Raw genomic sequence first — 22,755 nt, 5'->3', positions numbered from 1 at the left:
ATCACAGGCAAAATAAATCAAAATTAATAAAAATGGATGAACTACCATTTTGCATCAATAAACGGACGTTATAAAAACATTTTTCTTTCATTAAAACAAAAATACGAATTACACGGATTGCAACATTTATTCCATTCGAGTTAATACAAAAAAAAAATTAGTGGGTTATATCTATGATATAACCGCAAGGTTCACGTGGAACTACCTTAGCTGAGCAATCATTCGTTTGTATTGATTAAATTCTTGATTGAATGAAACAGTTTCCAAATTCAATTGAGTTCAATATATTTGCTCTGTGAGTGAAAAAAATGAACAAATGCCGTGTAAAGTCAATTCATTTATTGTGATTGATTGTTCTTCGTTACAAGTAAATTTAATGACGGACCTTTTACGTTTGGTATGATGACTAGAACAAAATATATGTACGGAAGAATTATCAAACGTTTGATGAACCAGCCTAAGGCTGAAAATCTTTCCAATAAAGACAAAAAAAAATTATCAAACGATTATTTTATTTTACATTTCCCTCTGAAGTTTACATCCCAAAAGTGTACATTTTTCTCGAATCTCGAATTTGCTTGAAACTGGGAAGTTCATTCGCTTCTAGTGGCTGCACGATTTTCCCAGGTTCCTAAGTTTAGAAGATCATGGTAGGACAGACATATTCCACTCTGCACAAAGGCAAGCGAGGACAAAAGTACTCGCAGTTTGCATTTATTTGCAGAGCCGATTTCCCCAGAAACCTCGGTTTTGAAGTCTGTGTTAGGGAAACACATTTCAATCGGAACAAAAATACCCCCGATTTGTATGAATTCGCAATGCCGATTTCCCCACGCTTCATGGATTTGTAGTCTGTGTTAGGGAAACACATTCCAGTCGGAACAAAAATACCCCCGACTTGCATGAATTTGAAATACCGATTTCTCCAGGCACCTTGGTTTAGAAATCTCTATTAGGGAACACATTTCGGTGGGAACAAAAGCTCCCCCTACTTTCGTGTGTTCTTTTTCTTCTTTTTGGCTTTAAGAGGGTTTAAACTTTTCAGTTCACTTGCCTCTAGGCTCTTTCGTGTGCTTGCAATGCCGATTTCGCTGCTTGGTTTTAAAGTCTGTGTTAGGGAACATTTTTCGATGAGAACAAAAGTCCCCCTACTTTCATGTATTTGCAATGCCGATTTCCCCAAGGCTGCTTGGTTTTGATGGCTGTGTTAGGGAAACCGTAAATCGGGCCAATCAAAACGATGCAGTTAGGGCGTTTAGATAACGCCTAATATTCTACAGTTATTCAATTGTTTATCTAATGAAAAACAACATTTTGTTAGTTGCGATAGATGCGTAGAAATATTCCCTATCAAGTGATGCAAACATCTCTCCTATCCAGTACGACATGTTCGAGCTATAAGAATTCGAAATCTTTCATTTTTTCCTGCATGTTCTGTGTTTAGGTTTTCATTTTACCCTCCATATATTCCGGTTAGACGTAGTCCCACGTCAAAAAAATCAGGATCAATGAATAATACGAACATACTTTGGCTATCGTGCCACATGGTCTTCATTGAACTCTTTACTACTTACTCAGTGCTTCCACTACTAAGCTCTCTGTCGCCACATTTCGTGCAATCTGTAATAAGAGTATTCTGAATGTACCAAACATGATTGAATCACACAAATAGAAAAAGTACCTTTGTTATTTGGTACAACATTTTGGTGTTTTAACTTTTCCCCGGAGCGATGGATAGAGTTCCGCGAAGCTTCAAAAAATTTAGAATTTCACACTCAGATTCCGCAATGTTGTCGTCACTCCATGGATTAGGCTCTTCCCGGATGAAATCCGCGTAGTTTTGAATATAACTTCAAAACAATCTGCGCTACGTGTTGGTGACGGACGTAGTCCTCTTGCCCGACAATAGGCCTAATTGTTGGAGAGCGTTTCAAAGTTTGTATATATAGAACAACGTATGTCTATTCAAATGGTCCTTAAAAGTAAATGCAAAATTTTAAAACACTACCTACTACCTGTACGCGTCAAAAACTCGAAAAGTACGGAACCGATTCAGCTCAAAGCTGGACACAATATACATTGCACTCCAAGGAATGTTGTTACGGCATAAAAAATTTAAAATTTTGGAGAAAAATATTTTTTTATATGGCCATAGTGCGTTTCTGAAATTAAGCTTCTAACGAAAATCGACCATTCTGTATTAAATATGAGTTCTATGTGGTGGAATTATCTTTTTTTGAAGTGTTGTTTCGTTACGACATGAAAAATTGAAAAAAAAAATCAACTCATCCATATTACCACTATGTGCCACAGCAAAGCGTGGCAGGGTACAGCTAGTTAGTTTATAATAATTCAACATTGCACTTGCTCCATAGACTGAACAACGCATTTTTTATCACACTGACCACTTTCTCGAGTTAAATTCTGCTTCGGGCACAAACTTAAATAAACTAAGGCCGAGTCACGAAAACGTGTGATTCTTTGATCGGAAAAACATTTGACAGATAGTGTGAGGGGAAAAAAGTTCCAAGATAATCTTTTTTAACATAGGACTATGTCTTTGATTTCTATATAGGGGGGTCACTCTATGAAAAATGTAACGATTCATTAAGAGTTTCCAAACGAATATTATTAAAAATCGTTATTGTGACCTATGTTGTGTTATATACCATTAGACAAGAAATTTATCCGATTTGATATACGAACAGGAAATATAGTAAAAAATTTGAACAATTTGACGATTAAAATGGGTATGTTTATTCAATTGCACTAACCACTCGCTTTTCTGCCCGACGCAACTAGCAATCTTTTGCCTGAATTTCGGCGTTAGCTCACAATTTGGAACGATACGTATCAGGAATTATTCTCCATTTTTCGAACAAAAAGGCATATATCAGTTGGCAGAATCAATGGAGAGATTATATTAGAAGATGGTTTTACTCTATTATCCCTAAAGTTCAATCAATTTGTACTCAATTCACGTCTTAACGTGTAGGTCTTGCTACTAACAATTTATGTAATTGTGGTCCAGAATGTCATAATATCGAGCCTGTTGTTTGGTTATGTAAAATGCAATTAAATAAAATTGAACTGGCTGCTAATTTAGAAGTTCGGAAGGGTATACTTACACATATCAGATTATGATAGCTTGAGTAGTCGCGATCTTAATATTATGTTCCCCATTTATGTCTTCCTTAGAAGCCCGCTTCACTTACTCGAATGCACTTGCCCTTTCTTCTTTCCTTTTCCTATACATATACAGAAGTTAAGATCCAATTAGATCAGTTCACTACAGCGTCTACACGAATTTCCCAAGAGAGCAGTCATGGTCATAGGACACATACTCAGTATACATCACCTGGCTATAAAATTATTAAACCCTCTACAAACAATTTTCTGGACAACGCGGCAACGAATGAGAAAATGCAATATAATATATTTCCATAGTCATAGATTCATTTGACTTAGGCATATATTTATGTAGATCTTAATAATTTAGATTTGTGTTTAAAAATGATAAATTATGATTGCTAGTTTTCTTCTGTATAATTGAATAAACAGGAGAAAAGGGTAGTAACGGCTTTAATGGTATTTTTGTGGTTCCAGATTCTACCACGTTATCTCATCTAACCCGTTTAAGGGATACAAGTTCATTCAGGAAACGGTTTTTTTTTCAGGGCTTTCATTCGATGTATTAAAAGAGAAAAACATACAGATTTTGATCAATGAAAAATATCAAACCAAATGCAATTACTACACACAATCACAGTCCTTTGTCAAGATCCCGTCCGTGTCCATAGGCCCAGACCCATCAATTTTTTTTCAAGCAAAATGCACTTGAAAAAAATACTTCATTGACCAGATGAAGGAATGGTCCGATTTGTCCGTAGATCAATGGTGTCGTGAGGAAAATTTTTCAAATTAAAAAAAAAACTTTGAGGAAGAGTTCGAATAAAATTAATTCTCAAAATGGTGCCTGAAAATGAATTTGTATTATAATGACGAGTTTTGGTAGAAGTACTAGGATTTTGTAAAGGGTCAACATCAGTGAAGAGTTCTGCAATTGAAACTACGAACGTTCGCTTGGTAAAAAAACGTGAAATATCAAAAAGATTCATATTAAAAAACTAGAAGTGGGTTATATCTGTATATCTGGGTTTTAGAGACTGATGCTCAAGGATACGATAGCCTCACTGAAACTGAATGCGCCAATCTTCCTTCCCTCGAGCGCAATACAAGCAAACATCCCTTCATGACCATTTCACGCGAAAGCAACACATAAACTGATGCTCTTGGATATGATTGCATCACGAGAACCGCATGGGCAAATCTTCCTTTGCTCTAGCACATTCACAAGTGAACATTTACTCATGATCATTCCATGCGAAATCAGAACAAAAACTAGAGATGGGCAAACCGTTCACGAACGGTACGAAAGAACTAGTTCGCCAAAAAGAGTGAACGGTCGTTCTTTTTCATTGAACAGTAGTTCTCCCCACGAAAGAACGGTTTGCGAGTGAACTGTTTGAGATAGAGGTGTGCAAATCAGCTCATCATGATGAACAGCTCTGATCATATCAGCTCATCTAAATGAGCTGTTCTTTATGAACAGCTCTTCAGCTCAGTTGTCAGTGCCGACTTTCAATTTGGGTCCCAAACTCGATAGCCACGAAGCCAGTTTGAAAATGTTAAAATTCAAATGAAATTTTTCACACCATATTATTAATTACTTGAAACACGTATTCCAGACTATTATTTACAACAGACTCGGCGAGTACAACATTTCCGACATTTTTACTGAGGCTTTACATTACAATAGAAAGTTTTCTTAAAAAAAAAAAATCTTATGAGATTTTTGCACCGCCTGCAAACAAAGTATTTTTCATTGAAATGAAATAGAATACTCATTTGATACACAGAAGTTAATTTTCATTAATAATTTGAATTTTAAAAACGTGTTCATTCTGCCTGAGAGCCAATTATTATTTTTGGCGCCCCCTAAACTGGTAAACAAAGCTCAATGCCGTCAACGCGAATATAACAGTTGAAAAGACGAGGGACAAATGAAACTAAACTGATGTCTTAACACGAAGAGCGAGAGACGGTCAGTTCATTTGAATCTTACAGCTCACACACTCTCTTCAATTCTACAGCTCTTTTCTCTCCTTCATCATCATCAAAGTGAGCTGAAGAGCTGTTTGATTTTTTTTGCGAGCTGTTCCGCGTCAACTCACTTCAAAGAGTCGATTCTTCGGAACAGCTCATGAGCGGATGGCACATCTCTAGTTTGAGAGCGAATTGATTGAGAGTGAACTGTTTGTGAACGAACTGATTCAGAACGAACTGTATGGGAAAGAACTGATTGAGAGTGAACTGTTTGGGAACGAACTGTTTGAGAACGAAGTGTTTGCGGGCGAACTGTTTGCGAACGAACGAGTGCAGCTGAACTGATTGGTGCTGGACGGAATGGATAAATATAACAAGAACACTTGTAAGAAAAATAAAACGATATTGTCATTTATGAGCAAAGTGCATGTAACGCAGGGTTTATTTTGTTGATGTATACTCAATTTTGGGTTGAAAATTTAATTAGATTTTCGTAGTTTTAAAGGCAAAGCTATATATTTTCAATTTCATGTATTCTTTCAATTTCGCGTAATATTCATATACTTCCTGATTATCAGAAAAAAATCGGTGAGAAGCTGGGGCGATTCATGAATTAGGCAAACATAAAATCTTATAGTGAGGGTGAGTTTTTTCGTTGCTTTCTGTTGTATTCGTATTTCCCGGATGGAATCGCATTTAACCAATGAAACGCGCATTCAATTGCAAACTCTAGTAACTTCTATATTCTTCCGTTCTATTTTTTCCTCCCCTGTTCCTAGATATTTTATTCAGATACAAAACTTTCAATCCATTGTTTGGCCTATTTCGTGTACGTGTCATCGTGATTGATTGTATGATTGATTGTTAGTGAAAATCGTTGCTGAAATATGAAATATGATCTTGTATGGAACCTGTGTGTTGTCCAAAATGAGAATATGAAAAATTGCACATATTTTGTGCATATCAAATTATTACATATGCTTTTGTCGACCGATAAACATATTTTCACATACATCTTGCGCTTTTTAAAGAAGAAGGACCTTATCTTTCCCCTACTTAATTTCAAAAATATAAATCCCATACGTACACTATCCAATCCAACGATATCAATGATTAGCTGTCTATTGATGTAGGGTTTCAGCTAACAGTATATGTTCTCAATACCGCTGAACGAAAGAGCGAAAGAACGGTTCAAAAGAACTGATTCACTTAGGTTAGTGACTGAACCGGTTAGTGACTGAACCGTTAATCAAAGTGAACTGTTTTGCCCATCTCTAACAGAAACTGATGCTCTTGGACACGATCGCATCACGAGAACCGAATGCGCAAATCTTCCTTTGTTTGAGCGAGTTAAATATTTTCTAGGGTTTTCTTTTTAAAAATAAAAGTTCGACTGCACTTGTCGGTGATGAAGTTAAGACTCTTTTATTTCATCTCTCCAGGCTATATGTAAACTAACTGATGACAGTCCCGCGGTGGTTGTCCACTCAGCAGAAATGATGTTTGTTTATCTGCGGCGGCTCATATCGCTTCTCATGCGATACGCGATTATGCTGACGATGGGCTGGTTGTGTCTAGGGTTCAATCGTTAACTTCTCCCCCTTTAAGTGTGAGGTTCCATACGAAGAATTTCACTTAATGGTAATATTTGGAATCTCTTTGCTTCATCTGGGGCCTGCTTTTGGTGATTCATCTGGATTTTGACTTCTGATCTTCTATGGCGGGAAATGAACAAAAAGAAAATAATGCTTATGACAATGGGAGTAAATGATAGTCCTCCAAAAATTGTCCAATGTGGCCATTGTATACTAGTGGCGTTTAAACGGATTTCTTCCATCTCTTTTCTTGTCTCTAGGTGCAGATTATGCAAATGATGTAAGCTCAGATTAACAACAATACGTTGTTTTTCTATAGGTATGCCATACATCGGCAAATGAATAGGTTCTCCAGTTATGTTCCGGTTATAGTTTGAAAACGTTTGGTTGTTAACTGTTACCTCACAGTTGTTGAATGAAATCAGGTAAGTACCCGACAGGTTCCTCTCGGATAAGCCACAGTTGGTGTGCAGGGTGAAATTGTCTAACACATTCGTGATGAGATGTTGACTGTCAATTGAAATGATTTCTTCCGCTGGGTTGGCTAGATAATCGCATTTTGCTGGTTTTCCGTTAAGCAGGTATGGTACGCATACTGTTGAGTCAGGTGTAATGTCTTTGGCATCGAAAATTCTTGGCTGCAGGCTGCTCACAATATAGTACTGGTCTTCATGATTAAGATAATTATGGTTGGAGATGTGGATTTGTTGACGATTGAACCATGTTGGTAGAATGAAGATTTTTCTGAAGATTCTCGGGTCTAGCTTTGGTAGTTTGAGTAAAAGTGCTATTTCATGTTCGTTGGTTACAATAGATGTAGTGACATAAGTTAATGCTTCAGCGGTGTTCCAAACAGTTACATTTTCTTTACTTAGATCTTCAATAATTAACTCTATTTCATTCTGGCTCAGTACTTGTTCATTAAGCATCCCTACTTTTGCTAGCGTTATTGTTTGTATAATTTGATTTAATTTGTCATTCAGGAATTTTAAGTTCAAGAGTATGTTTACAGAATACAATTCAGATGACTCAAGATTAAGCAGTTGAATAGATTCTTTTGTTTTAAACACGGCTTCTTTCATTTGTAGTGAAATTTCTCTGTTGATTCTAACCTGCTCATTGTTATTGTTGATAAGGCCGTTGATAGAACTATTGATAATCTTGAGATCGTTAGCATCGGGGCTTCCTGCTAGGTATTTCCATGCTGTTCCTAATTGATTCCATCGTTTTCTTCTCTTTATTGGCAAAAGATTTTGACGTAGGACTACGTCTTTCATTTCTATACCGGGGTGTAAAATCAAAGTTTCGAAAACGAAAGCGTTACGCCGGACACCGAGATTTTGGGCGTTAATAGCTCTTAAACAACTGAACGAAATGGTATGATACACACTTCATTCGAAAGATAAAATGTCTACGCGTTATATACTTGTTACTTTTTCATCCAAAAACTTGTTTCAATAGCCTTAAAATTGCTTTCAAAACAGACTATTGAAATCACCAATCGGTATATAAGCGAGCGCCGCTCGTGAACCCACTCAGTTATAATTGAACAGCGATTGGAGCATGTTATCGCTGTTGTGGTGAAGCTCTTCGTTTATCATGAAAGCGCGGATGAACGGTGTCACCAAGAGCCTGTTTGTGCACCTTAGGCCAGAAGAGAATCCATCAGGAGGAGAGTGATGCCACAAACGGTTCCCCGGGAAGAGATCGGAGCAGCCGCCACACACACACACATACACGCGCGGAACTCTTCGTTTGGGTGCTATTCAGCATCGAGAAAATTCCGGAAAGATTCAATCGTTGCTGAAAAATAATCTGCCAGTTCCCCTGGGAACTGAAAAATACATTCATGTGAAAGAGTTTATTTTAATGTTTTCTAGTCATATAACACAGCGACCAAATACATTTGGTTTTGTGATTTTTCAATCAAGTGCTATTAACAGGTGGTTATCGAGTTAGCATTAACCACTGGTGGGCTTCGAGTATCGAGGAAAATCTGGAAAGACTAATCGTTGCTGAAAAATAATTGCCAGTTCCCCTGGGAATTGAAAAATACATTCATGCAAGAGAGTTTTTTTTTTAATGTTTTCTAACATATAACGCAGCGACCAAATACATTTGGTTTTGTGATTTTTCAATCAAATGCAATCAGCAGAAAAGCTTCTGAACATTATTCTTCCCCACCAGTAGGATATGTTCGTTTCCAATATTGGATGCGCGCGCAACGGAAAATGTTTCACATCGCGAAAAACATAATTCTCAATCGATTATTGATCAGTCGCCGAAAGTTTCAAACTCAGAGAGTTCATTCGCCTCTGGTTTGCCTTCCAAATTGCCATCGTAAACCACACCTTCTTTCGATTCAGTCACGGACAAAAAGCATACTTAAGCGATATTCTGGTGGTGAAACGCACCATTCTTTGTGTGGACACCGACTGGACAACATTGTTGCTGGACGAGCTGTGGACGGCGAGGGATCGAGTGCCTTTCTCAAGGCAATGAGGGTGGAGGTGTAATGCAGGAGTTAGAGTAGAGTTCCAAGGGCTTTTCTCAAGGCTAGAGACGAATGAACTGAAAAGTTTAAGGTCTCTATAATACAAAACCATTATATCCATGAAACGCATTCATTTTTCGTGAGGACATCGACAAGACAACATCGTTACTGAACGAGTTGAACGAGCTGGACGAGCTGGATGGTGAGGGATCAAGGGATTCATTACCTGGCCTGACCTAACCTGAAACGCATTTAGTTTCTTTGGGACTGTGACGGAGCGCAGAAAAGCCGATCCATCAGAAGAAGAGAAGACGACCGAGAGAATACCAGCATCGAAAATTGGTTCCGCTTGAGACATCGGAGCAACCGCCACACACACACACACACACGCGCGCGCAACTCTTTACGTTTGCTGATTATCGAGAAGAATCCGGAAAGAAGTGATCGTTGCTGCAAAATAATCTGCCAGTTCCCCTTGGAATTGAAAATTACATTCAAGCGAAAGAGTTTATTTTTTCTGTCGTTTTCTGTCCATATAATACTGCGACCAAATACATTTGGTTTTGTGATTTTTCAATCGAGTGCAATTAACAGGGGGTTATCGAGTTAGCATTACCCACTGGTGGTGGACTTCGGGAAGAATCCGGTAAGATACCGCTGCTGCAAAATAATTTGCCAGTTTCCCTTGGCATTGAAAATAACATGCAAGCGAAAGAGTTTATTTTAATGTTTTCTAACCATATAACAATGCGACCAAATACATTTGGTTCTGTGATTTTTCAATCAAGTGTAGTTAGCAGGGAAGCTTCTGAAGTTTATTCTTCCCCATCAGTAGGATATTTTCGTATCCAATATTGGATGCATAAAACCTTGTACCTCCAACGTAACGCTCTCGTTTTCGAAGTCCCCCAAATATTCATGTATTCATTCATTCAGAATGGATTCAGATTCAACAACACTAAATCAACGATAGTCCTACGTCACCATTGCGGTTATACCATAGATATAACCCACTCCCTGTTTTTTATGTTTGTATCTAACTCATTGAATTTATCTAGTATAAGATTAGTAAACTGATTTGCTTCTATTTCAATGAATTTCGACTTTAGATCTTTTACGTGAACTTTGAACGGCTCTAATTTAAAATGATGGATGTAGTAATGATAGTTGATTTGTATTCGGCCGTATCCTTTGTCGTATATGAAAAGAGGTAGGTTGTCTGCCTTATGTACCGAAATCGTTTGTGGCATGACAGGTCCAGAGATTTGCGTCAGTAACAGTCTGTAAAGAAATTAATTGTGTCGAATCTTTAAGTCATTTTTATGCACACGTCTGTTATCTGAAGTAGTTATTGTACTATTATGGACATTTTTGATTTTAATTTTTTTGTAGCGGGGTACAGCTTTTACTCGTCGTCGTGTCTTTATTTGGGTCTATAGTCCGTAGAGTCAGTTTTGACGTAGGACTACGTCTTTCATTTCTATACCGGGGTGTAAAATCAAAGTTTCGAAAACGAAAGCGTTACGCCGGAGACCGAGATTTTGAGCGTTAATAGCTCCTAAACAACTGAACGAAATGGTATGATAAACACTTCATTCGAAAGATAAAATGTCTACGCGTTCTATACTTGTTACTTTCTGATCCAAAAACTTGTTTCAATAGTCTTAAATTTGCTTTCAAAATAGGCTATTGAAATCACCAATCGGTATATAAGCGATCGCCGCTCGGAAATCCACTCAGTTCTAATTGAACAGCGATTGGAGCATGTTGTCGCTGTTGTGGTGAAACTCTACATTTATCATGAAAGCGCGGATGAACGGTGTCACCAAGAGCCTGTTTGTGCACCTTAGGCCAGAAGGGAATCCATCAGGAGGAAAGTGATGCCACAAACGGTTCCCCGGGAAGATCTCGAAGCAGCCGCTACACACACACATACACGCACGGAATTCTTTCCGTTTGGATCGAGAAAGATCCGGAAAATAATCTGCCAGTTCCTCTAGGAACTTAGAAATACATTCATGTGAAAGAGTTTATTTGAATGTTTTCTATCCATGTAACACTGTGACCAAATATGTTTCAATCAAGTGCTATTAACAGATGGTTATCGAGTTAGCATTAACCACTGGTGGGCTTCCAGTATCGAGGAAAATGTGGAAATATCTAATCGTTACTGAAAATAATCTGCCAGTTCCTCTGGGAATTTAAAATTACATTCATATGAAAGAGTTTATTTTAATGTTTTCTATCCATGTAACACTGTGACCAAATACATTAGGTTTTGTGATTTTTCAATCAATCGCAATCAACAGGATAGCTTCTGAAGATTATTCTTCCCCATCAGTAGGATATTTCCGTATCCAATATTGGATGCATAAAACCTTGTGCCTCCAACGTAACGCTCTCGTTTTCGAAGTTCTCCAAATATTCATTCATTCAGAATGAATTCAGATTCAACTTCATACAAATGATCTCTAAATCAACGATAGTCCTACGTCACCCTTGCGGTTATACCATAGATATAACCCACTTCCTGTTTTTTATTGTGGTGTTTTAAGTCCTGGTCTTGTTTTTTCTGTAGCTTTTTATGAACTGCTTCAATAATATTTGAGCTTTGGGAACTTGGGATAATTACTTCATAAGGAGTATATTTTGTGCAGGAATGAACAGTGAAGTTGTATTTTATTACTGACATCTCAACAAGTGTTTCTGGTTTCTTATTTGGATTTTCAGCTTTAGTAATCCGAAAAATTTCCTGTAAGGTGGAGTGAAATCTTTCAACCACTCCATTCATCTCGCTTCGACCTGTAGCTACTATATAAGGAGTAATTTTATTTTCGTTGAAGAAATTTACCAGGTCACCTGTAGTGAAAGATTTCTCGTTATCCATCACGACAATCTCCGGTAGTTTGTATTTAGTCAAAACTTCTTTTATAGCAGGTACAAGATCTATAGCTGCTCTTGATTGTACTAAACGGACTTGAGCAAATTTAGAAAATTTTTCAACGTATGTAAGAAATATTAATTTCTCTAGAAACATGATGTCAATGTGGACAATTTGAAATGGTGCGTTAGGAATGGGTGTTTTTTGGAGAGGATAGTGAATAGGATTTCTATCGTACTTGTTTTCGTGACACAGTTGGCAGTTTTTCGTGAACTCACGAAGTTTGCTATTCAGCTGTGGGAAATAAAATTTCCTAAGGATTTGGGCTTTGTTTTCCTCTAAGCCACGATGTGCCCTATAGTGCTCTTTTTTGATGATTTCCCATTGATCGTGTTCCTCTGGTATGTCGATGAGCATTTTCTGAGTGAAACGGATTTTTAACATGTTTTGTCTAGCGAAATGTTTTTTATACACTTCTTGAATTTTACCCATGATACTTTCTGTAGTTAATAATCCGTTTAGCTTAGATGCATCTACATGTTCTCTCAGTATCTGAAAAATAGAATTTTTGTTAATATCATTCAAATATATAGTGATTCTAATATAATTAGGAAAAGGGTTGGTAGTCTCTACTTTGTCAGGTCCCTTTTTTATTATTAACTGATGCCTGAATGCATTTAAAGGTGCTTCTGTGGATATAATGAACATGTCATCGCTGTCATTGGCTGAATGTTGGGTTGCTGTCATCGAACATGCGATGCGACTAAGGGCATCAGCAACAACATTTGATTTTCCTGTTTTATAGATAATTTCGTAGTCGTGTTCTTCGAGGTAGGCTTTCATATTTTTGAGTTTAGCGTTTGTATTTTTTGGCGATAAGGCAAATGTGAGTGGTTGGTGGTCTGTAAATATTTTGAATTTGGATCCATATAGATAGTTTCGAAACGTTTTTAGAGCCCAATATATTGCCAACATTTCTTTCTCGGGCACAGAATGCTTTTCTTCTGCTCTTGTTAATGACCGTGATGCAAAATGAATTGGTCTGTCCTTTCCTATTTCACCTTGCGATAGCACAGCACCAATCGCGAAATCTGAAGCGTCCGTTGTCAGTATGTAGGGTTTTGTGTGATCTGGATATGCTAACACGTCTGTTGACGATAGTGACGATTTCATTTTTTCAAAGCAATTTATTTCGGTTTCGTTGAGGTTAATTTTCTTAGATGAACTTATGTTCTTCTCCCCCCTAAGAAGGTTCGTGAGGGGTTTAGCAATTTTCGCGAAATCTTTCACGAATCTTCTATAATAACTCATCATTCCGAGGAAAGATCTCAATTCTTTTATTGTTTTTGGAGGTGGATATTTCTTAATTGCTACAATTTTTTGTGGATTCGGTTTTATTCCTTCAGATTCGATCACGTATCCTAAAAATTCAATTTCATGATGCAAAAATTCAGATTTGTCTAACTGAATCTTGAGATTCGCATCGTTCAATGCCTTGATTATGGTCTCCAGATTTTCTAAAGCTTCTTCAAATGTTTTGTCAAATACGATTACATCATCTATGTAAACGTAGCAAATTTTTCCAATATATTGACGGAGCACATCATCGATAGCTCGTTGAAAAATTGCCGGAGCGTTTTTCAAACCAAATGGCATTCTTGTAAATTCATATTTGCCATTGTTAATAGAAAACGCTGTTTTCTCAATGTCAGTTTCCTTCATTCTAATCTGATGGAAACCAGATGCCAAATCAAGAGTGGTGAAAAATTTTTGACCTTTCAATTGATCCAATACATAGTTAATTTCCGGCATAGGATATCGGTCTGAAATAGTTTTTTCATTGATTTTCCGATAATCAATGACCATGCGGAATTTTTTTTCTCCTGACGCATCTGTTTTTTTCGGGACAATCCAAACAGGTGACGTCCAGGCTGACCGAGAGGGTCGTATAATTCCATCATTCAAAAGTTTGTTAATTTGTTTGTTCACTTCGTCAACATAAGCTGCAGGGTAAGGATACACCTTCTGATGAACTGGAATATCATCAGTGGTATGGATACTACACTCTACAACTGTGCTACATGTTAACTTAGCATCAGGCTTATGAAAAGCTGAGTCGTGGTTTTGAAGTATATTCAATAATTTTTTGTTTTGATCGTCTGAAAGATGATTTGTTCTAAATAAAGATGGATCTGAAACGTTTTTGCTTTCAATTTCATGATCGGAACATTCTGATTCGATTAGGTCATTGTTAGTGGTGTCAGGTGTCGTCACAGTTAAGCTGTTCGAAGCTGTACGTTGAGGAATGTAGGACTGAAGGGGTATAGCCAGTTTCTGTTCGTCTAATTGTAGTGTCAAGTTTTTGTTCCTTAAATCAACAATTGCACCTAGTGCATTTAATATGTTGGTTCCGATGATCCCTTCGAAAAAGTTATGAAATTTGTGCAATATAAACTGTGCGGTGTAATCAATTTTCGGTGAAAAGAAATTAATGTCTATTGCTGAAGAAGCGTTGAAGCTACCATTCGCACTAGAGATATTTTCTGCTTTTAAATGATATGGATTCGAGTGTTTAAAACTATAAGCCAGTTTCGGACTAATAATATTAATATTAGCGCCTGTGTCAACTAAAAAGGGAAAATTTCCAATGGAGGTTTTGAGCATTATGTACGGTATACTTACCACTCGGGGGTCCATTCTAAAAAATTGGAAGATGCAATGGTTTCATTATTTTGTGGTGGACTGTTTCCGTCGTTTGGTCGGTCGTTAGTGTCAGGTCTATCTTGATTTTCTGTTTCTGGTTGTGTTTCGTAATTGTAGTAAGGGTCATAGTCAGTATCAAAGTTAGGTTGAGATTCAAAGTCGTAGTGATTGTAATAGTCATAGTCTTCTTCATAGGATTGATATGTATTCTCAAGTGGATATGCTTGCCGTTTTATATTCGGATGTTGTTGGGAAGGAGGGTGTGGGCGTTTTATGTTGATTGGTGGTCGATTACCATAGTTCACATTTCGTGTTCGCAAACTCGGGTCGACATCCATCGGTTCCGGTGGAGGAAATGTTCTCTGCGGTGAATTAAATGGTCTAAAATTGTTTGGCCGTGATATATTCGGATTGAATGGATTTGGTCTGAATGGGAATGTATTTTGGAATCTTGGCGGAAGCGGAGGTGGAACTGGGCGGAAATTAGGATTTTGCATTCTAGGAATCATTTTTGGTGGTTCTTTGGGTTTGGGTATTAGCTGATTACCAAACTCATTCCTATACGGGGCACTTCGAAGATCCATATTATAGTAGTCCATGCAAAATTGGTAGGCCTGACCTAGAGATCCAGGATTAGTACTCTTCAAAAGTATGTTCAAAGGTTTTTCGAGTCCTCTGATAAAGGCATCAAGAGCTTTTTCGCGAAAATAGCTGATGTGTACAGCTGCATTAATTTTCAATTTATCATCTGTGTGTTTGGGCAATTACGTGTGATAAAATTTCGTTGACCCTGCTGTAATATGTACTGATACTTTCAGTCGCTAACTTTTTAATTGTTGTTACTCAAAGTTTAAAGTTTTGACGTCGCGCTTGTCTCTATAGTAGAGAACAAGTGTGTTTTTAATTAGCTCCCAATTGCTAGTAATGTTGTTTGAATTTAAAATATCCGCTGCTTCTCCACAGATTTTTCGACGTATAACTCTTTCAAGTATATTAATTTGGTCGCATGTTTTTCACGATATGTCCGGAATATCGAGTCTACGTCAGCTATCCAGTCCACTAATTCAGTCGGTTTTCCGCTAAACTGTTTTACGTCTCGCACAAAATCTGGGATTTTCCCAATCCCTACAAAATCTTCTGCCGTCATTGGCTGCGGATTTTCGTTGAGAGCCATGATATTTCTAAAATAAATACCAACTCGAGGCTTTTTTGAATAAATTGTGTAAGATTATTTATGAAATTTAATTTGAGGAAATTATGAAGAAATTATCTTCGAAATTATTTCTTGATCACAATTCAAACACTTTAAAATTATCAAATCATTCACTAAATTTAAATTGAGGAAAAATAAAATACATTTTAAACACTTTAAAAACAATCAAATCTTTCACTGAATCATTTACAAAATAAATTGAAAAACACTATATTAGTTCTTTTTATTCGGTTATTTTCACGGTTATTTATTAATAAAAATAAAAATAAAAACGACTTACATAAATGCCAACATGTCGAAACAAGAGTTGGACTTTTTGTGTTGATTCCTCGCTAACCTCGCTTGGTGGGGGGAAAACCAGGCAGCTATGTCGGGGTAAATCCTTTTGCCGTCCTTGATGGGCTGCTACTCGGGGTCCTAATAGCGATTGAGTTTAACAAACTCGGTGTCCTGGTTCCGCTTCGGTTTCGTGATGAAGGCTCGTTGAACCTAATTGTTGAATTTGATTTCTTCACTTTTTTACGAATTCACAACACAAAACTTTATACTCTTCCCACACTGGCGAGGTCCCTATTCGGGCGCCAGTTAAATATTTTCTAGGGTTTTCTTTTTAAAAATAAAAGTTCGACTGCACTTGTCGGTGATGAAGTTAAGACTCTTTTATTTCATCTCTCCAGGCTATATGTAAACTAACTGATGACAGTCCCGCGGTGGTTGTCCACTCAGCAGAAATGATGTTTGTTTATCTGCGGCGGCTCATATCGCTTCTCATGCGATACGCGATTATGCTGACGATGGGCTGGTTGTGTCTAGGGTTCAATCGTTAACTGGCGCATTTATAAGCGAGTGAAGGAAATCACAGTCTGCATGTAACCACGATGACGGTTTCTCCTAGGTGCCTCAATTTTGCGTCCGTGTTCGAAAACACATTTCGATGACCACAAAAGCAATCATCATCAATGAGCTAGATTGTTATGACTTCAATAGCCTGTTTTCAATGCAATTTTTAAGCTATTGAATCGATTTTATAAGTGGCAATCATATAACTCTATTCAGCCGGTAAAGAGATGTTAACGTTTGAAACCTTGCTCTCCAGCGTCACTTCCTCGTTTTCGGAACTTTGAATGTACACCCCGGTATAGAAATGAAAGACGTAGTTATACGTCAAAATCAATGTTGGGAGGAACGAAGATCGCCGGGTCAGCTAGTTCTAATTAGTGATGTCTAAATTTTTCATTTATTCGATTATCGATTAATCGTTGGATCATTTTTCAATATTCGATTCATTCGAATACAGTCGAATTTCACTCGTTGCACTAAGCTCTTAGCCCAATTTGTGAAAGACTTTCACTCGTTGGTCTGAACTGTCAAAGTCGAAAATCGATCGAGGGTCACACCGATTGTTTGTTGTTATGGGAAACGCAGAAAAGTTTTCACACCACTGACGTTTATTTCATTCGTGGTTGAGTTTCGTTCTAGGTTGGATTAATTGGTAAGTTCTTAATGAATTTTGATATTAAAATTAGCGTAGATTTAATATACGTTCATTTCGATCGCCAGGCTCAAAATGGATGGTTTGCAAGGATCCAGTACGAACGTTAACCGGAAACGGAGGAGCAATTTCCTGACGCTGGTGGAGAAGGTTCGCATAATTGAAGATTTTGAAGCAGGAGGTGGTACGCATGACTTTCTTGGGAAGAAGTACGGCGTAGGATCTTCTACGGTCACGAGAATAATCCAAAAGAAAGAAGCAATTCATGAGGCGGTGGACAAGTTCAAGGAATATGGTGTAAATAATCGAAAAACATTGAAAGAGCAGACGTTCCCTTTGCTGGAAGAAGCTCTTTACATCTGGATTTTACAGCAGCGGCAGTCCAACATTTTGTTGACAGTGGATATTCTTAAAGCAAAGGCGGAGCTGCTGTTTAAGATGTTCCAGGACCGGGGGCTCTATGCGGTGCACGGTTTTGAAGCGTACCTAAATTTCAAGAAGGTTCTACAGAAGAAGATTCCGGAAATGCAGCTATCACTATCCCAAGTCTTTAATGCAGATGAATCTGCCTTGTTCATCAAGCTCCTAGCCACACGCTCTGTCGTTACCTGTGATGAGACCGTGGCAAGCGGACGGAAGCAAAACAAGACAAGGTATACGTTTATGCCTTGCTCCAACATAGATGGTTCCCTAAAGCTTCCGTTGTATTTCATTTGCACTGCTGCAAAACCACGAGCAATCAACATCGAAGAACTTCCCGTTTCATATAATCATTCCAAAAAGGCTTGGATGACCAGACTGTTGTTCCGTTAATGGTTCCACGAAGAGTTTGTCCCCGCTGTTTGAAAATTTTCGGCCGAGAGAGGATTGGAGCCAAAGGCATTGCTGGTTCTTGATAATTGCACCAGTCATTATGACGTTGACGAATCTCTACAGAGTGACGATGGACTGATTCAAGTGATCTACCTCCCACCAAATGTAACTGCTGAATGCCAGCCGATGGACCAAGCGGTCATCAATGCAATCAAGCGAAAGTATAAAAGAAAACTGATGCTCGCATTAATTCTGGAAAACGAACACTTAAGGTAAATTTCCAAATATTAAACATTAAATTTTTGTAATTAATTCCAAATATAAACACAAAACTATGCGTACGATAGTTTTTCGTCTGTGCTTTTTCAAAATTTAAATTCAAATTCTAATTGAGGTTTTATTTATGTACTTTCCTCTTTAGTTTCGAAGAACGATTGAAGAAGATTAATCTTCAACAGTGTATTTCGTGGTTGGCAACCTCTTGGGAGGAGATATCTGACAAAACTACGTAATTCGTGGAAGAAATTGATCGATGGTTTGCCGGAGGATGCTGTTAATGTAGACTCGAAAGCGGCCGATGATGACTTCAAAGCGCTTGTGTCCAGGATTGACAGTTTGGCAGGAACAAAAACATCTGAGCAAGATATTGATCTGTGGATCAAAGATCAGGTGTATGATGCTGATCATAATCCAGATTGGGTAACCAGTGAAGTGTTCTCTGATGACGAGATTTTGTCATCAGTTCTCAAGAAAGATCAACCTGAAATGCAAGAAGAATGGTTGGTAGACACAGAAGATGGAAGTAATTCGTTTGATACTTCCATTACTAGTACCGGAGATCCTGATTTTGGCGATGCAATCAAGTCAATTGATTGCCTAGTTCGCTATATGAAGCATGATGTTGCAGCAGTATGCCGTTTGAACGCGCTACGTTCGAAAATCACTGAAGTTGAATGGCTAAAACGAGCATGTTGAAGAACTCTACCATTTTGTTGAAAATGAATTTACGTGGTTTGTTTAATTTTGTTTGAAACGTTTAAAATAAATATTGTTTTTGTTGAATAATATTCGATTTTATTTATTTCAATGATTCATTTAAAATTTATTTAAAACCTAAAAACACCATCCACGAGCCCCTCGAAAAAAAATTTACGTTGTCAGAATTGAGGTTTGTCTTCGATTTAGTTGGGCTATAGCCCAACGAACGGGAGCCCAACTAAAGATAGCCCAACGAGTGAAATTCAACTGTAATTGTTTTTTAATATTCGATTAATCGAGCGAATATTTAGTTTTTGTAATAATCACATATCACGTTGTCATTCTGGTCGCGTGATCTATCGGGTTGTCGATGTTAGATGGTTAGATAAAAAAGACGGGTGGGTAATGTCGGGGATATAACCGGAGTGACGTAGGACTATACAAAGGGGACAGCTTTTGTTAAATATATATTCTAAATATATTGTTTTATTTTCTTCTCCTACGTGAATACCTACCTATCTACCTGAAAAATGGATTAGTTTACTGTTTACACTTCATGAATATGTTGATGGTTCTGGAAAGAACCTTTGGTGTTGTGTTTTTGTTATCACTCGATATTCCCATCTTGTTCGGTTAAACCTTCCTGTTTAGCTATTGCGTTTGCCACTCGCCACAGCTTTCACAGTTGGAAAATTTCTTCCCTTCCAGCTTGTGACATATTGTTCAGTAAATTACATTTAATGCGACGTGCCGGAGAAACACTTTGCCACTCACTGAAACTAATTGTTGCCTTGATGAGCGCCGAACCGAAGCTGCTCTGTTCTTGATGCGGGTTTTCTGATTGTCGTGAGCAGCTTTGCAAGCCAACTCGAGCACTCCGACGGCCGAAACTCTATAATCCCTGTTAGGTATACTGGTGCTCCGGTACCAATCCGTTCGGCCTAGTTACCCTTGCGGAGCAATCAGTGAATGCGACCAACAGGGAACTGGAGACCTGCACGGTTCGAGTGAGACTTTGCCTTTTCCTTAACTTGTCCTTCTTTGTTACGTCCACTATGCCGATGCCGTACAACCACACGGGTTTACGGTTTGAAAGAAAATAAGATATTTTTTTGGGGTCCGCGTGTTTTATACTCTAGCGGTACACACTCACATGATAGAGACAAATCGGCAGACTCAGCCACAGGGGCGAGTCCAACGAGACGAACGAATGAGCGTTAAAAGGGAGCGATGGCAAAAAAATACATTCATTACGATTTGTTCGCTCGTTGGATTCACACGCAGGCTAAAAAGGGTCCTTTTCAGGATCAGAAAATTATCTTCAATCTAAAGAGTTTATTGTTTTGTTATCACTCGATATCCCCATCTTGTGTAGGGTCTTACACTCAACTGATCTCAAAAATAGCATACCTGAATATGAAGGTATGGACACATTGAACAGAAGTAGGAGGAGTGGTATAGAGAGGAGAAGAAAAGGAGAGTAGAGTGAGGATCGGACTACAATAATCAGCGCTGGTAAAAAAGGTGATAAAAAAGTGTAGTCACAAGAACATAAAAAGATGACTGATTGCAGTGGTGATCTTTGGGACGTTACACTTGTTCGGCTAAACCTTTCTGTTTAGCGATTGCATTTGCCACTCGCCACAGCTTTCACAGTTGGAAAATTTCTTCCCATCCAGCTTGTGACATATTTTACAGTAAATTACATTCAATGGCACGTCGCATTACCACCACTCAGTATCGGATTGGTGGTAATTTTAACCTGTAATTGAACATTTGCGATGACAGTGGTACAGTGTCGACTTTCAATGTGGGGTCATAATTTGGACCCCGAACCCTATGTTTACAAAAATGTCCAACTAAATATGTCGCATTACAGGTCCGTCCAATTAGCTAAATGTCGAGATAAGTGTAAATTACTGTACTTGCAATCTAGAAGCAATTTAAGAATTGGTGAAAATCAATAAGCTCAGAACAACTGCCAAATTCACATACTCATCATATCCTGGCAAACAAATTATGAAAAAATCAATTTGTTTTTTTTTTTTTTTTTTTTATCTGTATTATAGTGACTTTCAACTCATTTGGCTGGTTCGTCACTTCTACTTCCATTTTTGGAAGAATGTCGGGAGTGAGAATTGAACTCGTGACCTTTAGCGTGAGAGGCATGGATGTTACCACTACGCCAGATCGCCTCCACCTAAAATCAATTTGTGTTTTATTATTATTTTGGATATTGTTTTAGAAAGCATTGAACTGTATTTCCTAAACTCTTTTTTGGAAGGTTTAATGGCCCTGAAAAGCGCCTTGTTTTATGGAATGGTTCCAATTTAGAAAACTTAGTACTCGTGGTTTTGAAAAAAACCATTTCGAACGCCCTCGATGCCGCCTTGTTCTGGATTTGCCACCAAAGCAGTTTGTATAAAGAACAAACTTTGTTCTTCTGCTACCTGCTGCCGTTTTGCGATTGCGTTTGCCATTCGCCACTCGCTGCAACTGCCTGTTGTTGTCTTGATGTCCACCGAACTGAATGTGTTCTGTTCTGAATGCGGTTTTTCTAGGTGGACTGGTGCACTGGTACTAACGCTCGGCCTAGCTACCCTTGCGGGGAACTCCAGATCAACACGGTTTGAGCGGGATTTTGCCTTTCCCTTCACTTTTCCTCCTTTACCATGTCCAGACATGGCTGCTTGGGTTGGTTTGTTGATGTGTTGTGATGCGAACCGATGTGGTGTACGGTTTGAATGAGAATGATCGTTACGGCAGCGGAGCGGGGATTTTTAAGCTGACTGGCTGGCTCGAGAATTACGCATGTGTGAGACTGCGACCAATGTTTCGTTATTTTTTTTCTTTTTTCCTTTCCAATTGTGCTTCATTCTATTTCGCTGCTGCTCTGGTTGCCCGTTTTGGTCAGTACGATTTGAGGAGCACAAAATGGACCAATCAAAAATGGGCACATAGTGCATTTTGACAATGCTTGATATTTCACAATTATTCAATTATTTATCTCAAGAAAAATGAAATGTTATTCATTATGATATATGCGTAGATATATTTCCTATCAATTGATGCAAAAACCTTTGCGATCTATTGACAAATGCTCGAGTTATAAGCGTTTCAAATCTTGCATTTTTTCCTACTTGTTCCTACTTGTGCCTTGATTTCCATTTCACCCCCTATATCTTCCGGTTAGACGTAGTCCTACGTCAATAATGTTGGATGAACAAATTATATAGCCAAAAAAAAGATTCCTTCTTTCATTAATCGCGATTACAGTGGCAACTATTCGATGTATTCATATTTTGATTTTAAATTATTCGATACAAAATTACTCGATTATAATTTCAGATATTCGATTATTTAAATTAATCGAACGATTAACCGACGTCTCTAGTTCTAATTAAAAGAAACCGGTGGGCTCATAACTGATGAGACAGTTAAACGATAATAGAATTATCGTTTAGCATATTTGTCGCTCTG

General features: G+C 38.0%; 2 protein-coding genes across 2 annotated transcripts; one reads left to right on the top strand and one right to left on the bottom strand.

The window, feature by feature from the left end:
* Positions 1-6,540: 6,540 nt before the first annotated feature.
* On the bottom strand, positions 6,541-16,812 carry LOC129770936 (uncharacterized). The gene is made up of 2 exons (XM_055774140.1): positions 16,273-16,812; positions 6,541-10,476 (listed from the first exon to the last, which is right to left on the bottom strand). The coding sequence occupies exon 2, from the start codon at positions 7,976-7,978 to the stop codon at positions 6,710-6,712; it is 1,269 nt and encodes a 422-aa protein (XP_055630115.1). The 5' UTR covers positions 7,979-10,476; positions 16,273-16,812; the 3' UTR covers positions 6,541-6,709.
* Positions 16,813-17,559: 747 nt separating this feature from the next.
* Positions 17,560-18,297, top strand: LOC129765592 (jerky protein homolog-like). The gene has a single exon (XM_055766006.1). The coding sequence runs from the start codon at positions 17,560-17,562 to the stop codon at positions 18,295-18,297; it is 738 nt and encodes a 245-aa protein (XP_055621981.1).
* The last annotated feature ends 4,458 nt before the right edge of the window (positions 18,298-22,755 follow it).

Source organism: Toxorhynchites rutilus, chromosome 2 (genome assembly GCF_029784135.1).
Source record: "Toxorhynchites rutilus septentrionalis strain SRP chromosome 2, ASM2978413v1, whole genome shotgun sequence".
NCBI classification, from domain to species: domain Eukaryota; kingdom Metazoa; phylum Arthropoda; class Insecta; order Diptera; family Culicidae; genus Toxorhynchites; species Toxorhynchites rutilus.
Note: the sequence above shows the minus strand (reverse complement) of the source record. Positions and strands in the feature narration are given on the sequence as shown.

Bases quoted from the DNA above. Each gene is read 5' to 3' on its own strand.
- LOC129770936 (XM_055774140.1), bottom strand. From the start codon at position 7,978: ATGAAAGACGTAGTCCTACGTCAAAATCTTTTGCCAATAAAGAGAAGA.
- LOC129765592 (XM_055766006.1), top strand. From the start codon at position 17,560: ATGGATGGTTTGCAAGGATCCAGTACGAACGTTAACCGGAAACGGAGG.